This window comes from Silurus aristotelis (genome assembly GCF_946808225.1).
Source record: "Silurus aristotelis genome assembly, chromosome: 29".
Lineage (NCBI taxonomy): Eukaryota > Metazoa > Chordata > Actinopteri > Siluriformes > Siluridae > Silurus > Silurus aristotelis.
The window spans coordinates 12,187,502-12,192,501 of NC_139602.1; the positions used below are offsets into that span (position 1 = coordinate 12,187,502).

A 5,000-nucleotide genomic window follows, 5' to 3' on the forward strand; every position below is an offset into this window, starting at 1 on the left:
CGTGAGCCGTAGTGAGCCACCATGAGCCACTTCGTGCTGGAGGTCTGGCTAGAATTCATAAAAATATCACTAACTGCAGATCGATAACTTTTGATAAATATGCAGGTTTTGAGCTGTTAGTTTCTGTTATTAATGTTTGTGTCTGTGCTTCTTGCTCTTGTTTACCAGCTGCATAAATACTCCTGATTTTATTCAGACGTTTGCTGATTTTCTATCTAATGTTACTATAAAATATGATAAACTGCTTATCTTCATGTGTGTTGTCCATATAACAACTTTTCTGCTGATTTCAATATTTTCCTGGACCCATTCAATCTCACGCGGTCAGTTAAAGTGCACACGTGTAATGGGACCCACTCTGGACCTGGTGATCTCGTTAGGCTCTGTTCTGTTTCTCAGATCACTGCCCAGTTCTGTTCGATGTCCTCTCTCATTCTTCACCCAGCATGTCAACTCTACCTGCTCAATATGGCCGTATTCTTTCATCACATACTTTTTTCCCACGCTTCTATGGACTCTCTGGCTCTCTACACCTGCTAAGATTTACACCTGAATCCAGATGATTTGATCTCATCATTCCACTCTACACACATCACAGGACCCACGAATAAACCACAATATTCCTACTCTAAGGAGAGACTGCAGGGAAGCAGAATGTAAATAGAGAAAGGACAGACTTCACATCTGTCATCTCTTTACATCTCACAAATGCTCCGAAACTCTCCGGTACAGAACCAGGAAGCTGTAAGAATGATTAACTATAACTGTCACCGCCCACAAGTGCTTTTTAATGTAATAAGTTCTGTAATTCACCCTGAACTTACTCACCCTGACAGCAATTCCAAGATTGTTGTGAAATATTATGGAATTATTTTCTTGACAAAATCATCAGCGAGACAGGGCGTATCGGACTGAGATCTCCACGGCTCCATTGTGCTCAGCTCTTTTTGAATATTTCAATCCTATTTCTCTCTCCACTCTTTCTGACATTGTTTCTTCCATAAGGCCAACATCATCCCCTCTACACTGTGTGCACAATTATTAGGCAGGTGATTATTTTGACCATATCATCATTCTATCCATAATTTTCCAAGTGCAAGCAGAATAAACTTGAATGCTTATTGGATTAAATGCATATCAGGTGATGTGTATTTGTGTTACGATGGAGGGTGTGGCCTAAGGAGATCAACACCCTATATCAAGGTGTGCATAATTATTAGGCAGATTTTTCTCCACAGGAAAAATGGGTCATAAAGAGATTTAACTCTGAAAAGTCAAAAATTGTAAAAGGTTTTTTACGGGGATGCAGCAGTCTTGAAATATCTCAGATATTGGGGCGTGATCACATTTTTCTGGTCTAATGTAGGGTGTAAATTCAGCCACAAGGGGGCATCACATCATTCACTCGTCATTCTCTCACTTCTGTTCTTCCTCCTGTGCTCATGAACCCTAGCAGGTTTATTGTCACTATAAATGTTTCATAATTTTTATATCCCACTTTCTGAGATGTGCCTCGCACACATGTATCATCAGTGCACAACCTCATGACTGTTACACACCAATCATCTGATGTATTATTGGTGTGTGTGTGTGTGTGTGTGTGTGTGTGTGTTAGTGGAGTTATCACCACTGTTCCCTGATCAGTTGATCCTGGGGCTGGAGATCCGGGTGAAAGTCTCAGATTACGTTCAGGACCGAATCCGATCTCTCCGAGCCTCAGAACCTGGAAAATACCAGAACATCGCCTGCCTGCGCAGCAATGCCATGAAGTACCTCCCCAACTTCTTCACCAAGGGTCAGGTGGGTCAGAAAAACACACACACACACACACACACACACACACACACACACACACACACACACACACACACACAGAATGTTTTATATTTTAGATTGTCCAAAGTAGATTAGATCACACATTCATGACATTCTCTCATTCAGCCTCATGAGCTTGTCTTCTGCAATGGGTTTCCAACATCTTGAGGACCTCCCAGAGGTGTTGAGTTCTTGTCGGCTGCTTTTCCTTCAATTTCTGGTCCAACTAATCCCAAAACATCTCACCTGGATTTAGATGTGGTGATTGTGAAGTCAGGTGATCTGAAACAGCTCTCCATCACTCTTCTTCATGAACTAATACAGAACCTAGAGGTGTGTTTGAGGTCGTTGTCCTGCTGGAGAACAAATTATGCTCCCACTAAGTGTAAAACCAGATGAATGGCTGCATGGTCCTGCAGAATGCTGTGGTCACCATGCTGGTTAAGTTTGTCCTCGATTTAGACTAAATCACCAACAGTGTCACCAGCAAAACATCTCCACACCATCACACCTTCTCCTTTATGCTTCACAGTGGGAACCACACATTCAAGAACCATCTTTACATCTAACAAAGACATTGTGCTCGGAACCAAACATCTCCCAGTTAAATGTAAATCAGTGGTTTCTGAGGCTGGTAATTGTAAGAAACTTATCCTGTGCAGCAGAGGTAGCTCTTACACTTCCTTTCCCTTCTTTGATTGTTTTGGAGACAGCATTTGGGGCCACATTTAAAGTTGTTGATGTTTGGGATTGACGGAGCTTCATTTCTTAAAGTAATGATGGATCTTTTCTCTTTCTTTAACTGAGTGTTTCCTGCCATAATCTGGATTTGTACAGTAGATGAAGCAGCACGAATAGTGATATTGACTCTGTACTCACACTTTCCTCTGCACAAGACAACTGAAGCCCTATAACACATTAAGAAGGTGAGAAATGTCCCAAATGAACTCTTGATAAAACACACCTGTGACCTGAAACCCATTCCAGGTGACACCTCATGAATCTGATGAGAGAAAACGCCAGGAGTTTGTGAAGCAGCATTAAAGCTACACGGAGCGACTTTACACAAACTGAAATCATCTTCTTTCAGCTGCTCCCATTAGGGGGCGCCACAGCAGATAATCCGTCTCCAGCTCCACCTCCTGTCTTTTACTCAATGCCACTGTCTCTAATCCATACAACATCTCAGGTCTCACCACAGTCCTATAAACTTTCCCTTTCACTCTCACAGATACTCTTCTATCACAAATCACTCCTGCTATCACTCTTCTCCACCCACTCCACCCTGCCTGCACTCTTTTCTTCACTTCTCTAACAAACTGTTGACCCCAGGTACCTGAACTCCTCCACCTTCTCCACCTCTTCTCCCTGCAACCGCACCCCTCCACTGCCCTCCTCACACAATGTCCTTCAGAACAAAACCCTCCCCATTTATCTGGGCTTGAGAGCGACACTGATGACTGGGTTTTTGCACAAACTGAAATATAAAAACATTCTGGATGATTGAACATCCAGATGAATTTTTTTTTTTACCACAGAATTCCAGACGTGTTCATTCATATACGTGTTTATTTTAATTATAATGTGTTTTTTATTTATTTTTTTTATTTATTTTGCTTTGTGTGTGTGTGTGTGTGTGTGTGTGTGTGTGTGTGTGTGTGTGTGTGTGTGTGCGTGCGTGTGCGTGTGCACGTGCGCAGCTCAGTAAAATGTTCTTCCTGTTCCCGGATCCACATTTCAAAAAAACAAAGCATAAATGGAGGATCATTAGTCCAACTTTATTAGCGGAATATGCATACACACTCCGAGTCGGGGTAAGAAACACACACACAAACACACACACACACACAAACACACACACACACACAAATAAAAATGAGGAGATAGTTTCCAGGTGCTGGAGGGATTATGGAAATCTTAAGTGGTTATTTGTTTTGTTTTTTCGATGGGGACACTTTTCAGTGACCGTCAGATGACCTTTAGCTCAGCTCTGATGGTGTGTGAAGGTCACTGTGGTTCTGAGTCCCACATCTACAGGAAGCTTCTGTGAACACAAAGTTCCACTTAATCACTAAATCAGAGTAAAGACCAATGACACAGAGAACTCGCACTGTTTACTCTAATCTATTTCTGTCTCTGTCTCTCTCACACACACACACACACACACATACACACACACACACACACACACACTATATATATATATATATATATATATAGTAGCGAGTTGCTCGTGTGACGGGTGGAACACAAGGAGAGTGGATTTTGAATAGTTTGTGGCTCACCCACTCTCATATATACACACAAACACACTTTCTCACCCACTCACATATATACACACAAACACACTTTCTCACCCACTCTCATATATACACACAAACACACTTTCTCACCCACTCTCATATATACACACAAACACACTTTCTCACCCACTCTCATATATACACACAAACACACTTTCTCACCCACTCACATATATACACACAAACACACTTTCTCACCCACTCACATATATACACACAAACACACTTTCTCACCCACTCACATATATACACACAAACACACTTTCTCACCCACTCACATATATACACACAAACACACTTTCTCACCCACTCACATATATACACACACAAACACACTTTCTCACCCACTCACATATATACACACACACACACACTTTCTCACCCACTCTCATATATACACACAAACACACTTTCTCACCCACTCTCATATATACACACAAACACACTTTCTCACCCACTCACATATATACACACAAACACACTTTCTCACCCACTCACATATATACACACAAACACACTTTCTCACCCACTCACATATATACACACACAAACACACTTTCTCACCCACTCTCATATATACACACAAACACACTTTCTCACCCACTCACATATATACACACACAAACACACTTTCTCACCCACTCTCATATATACACACACAAACACACTTTCTCACCCACTCTCATATATACACACACAAACACACTTTCTCACCCACTCTCATATATACACACAAACACACTTTCTCACCCACTCTCATATATACACACAAACACACTTTCTCACCCACTCACATATATACACACAAACACACTTTCTCACCCACTCACATATATACACACAAACACACTTTCTCACCCACTCACATATATACACACAAAC

General features: G+C 41.5%; 1 protein-coding gene across 1 annotated transcript in view; it reads left to right on the top strand.

Annotated features, from left to right (window-relative positions):
* mettl1 (methyltransferase 1, tRNA methylguanosine) overlaps positions 1–5,000 on the top strand; it is a 12,569-nt gene that overhangs the window by 1,818 nt on the left and 5,751 nt on the right. The window contains exons 3-4 of the mRNA XM_083535555.1: positions 1,616–1,800; positions 3,516–3,629. Coding sequence (XP_083391681.1) covers positions 1,616–1,800; positions 3,516–3,629 — 299 coding nt within the window. The remainder of the gene's footprint in view (positions 1–1,615; positions 1,801–3,515; positions 3,630–5,000) is intronic.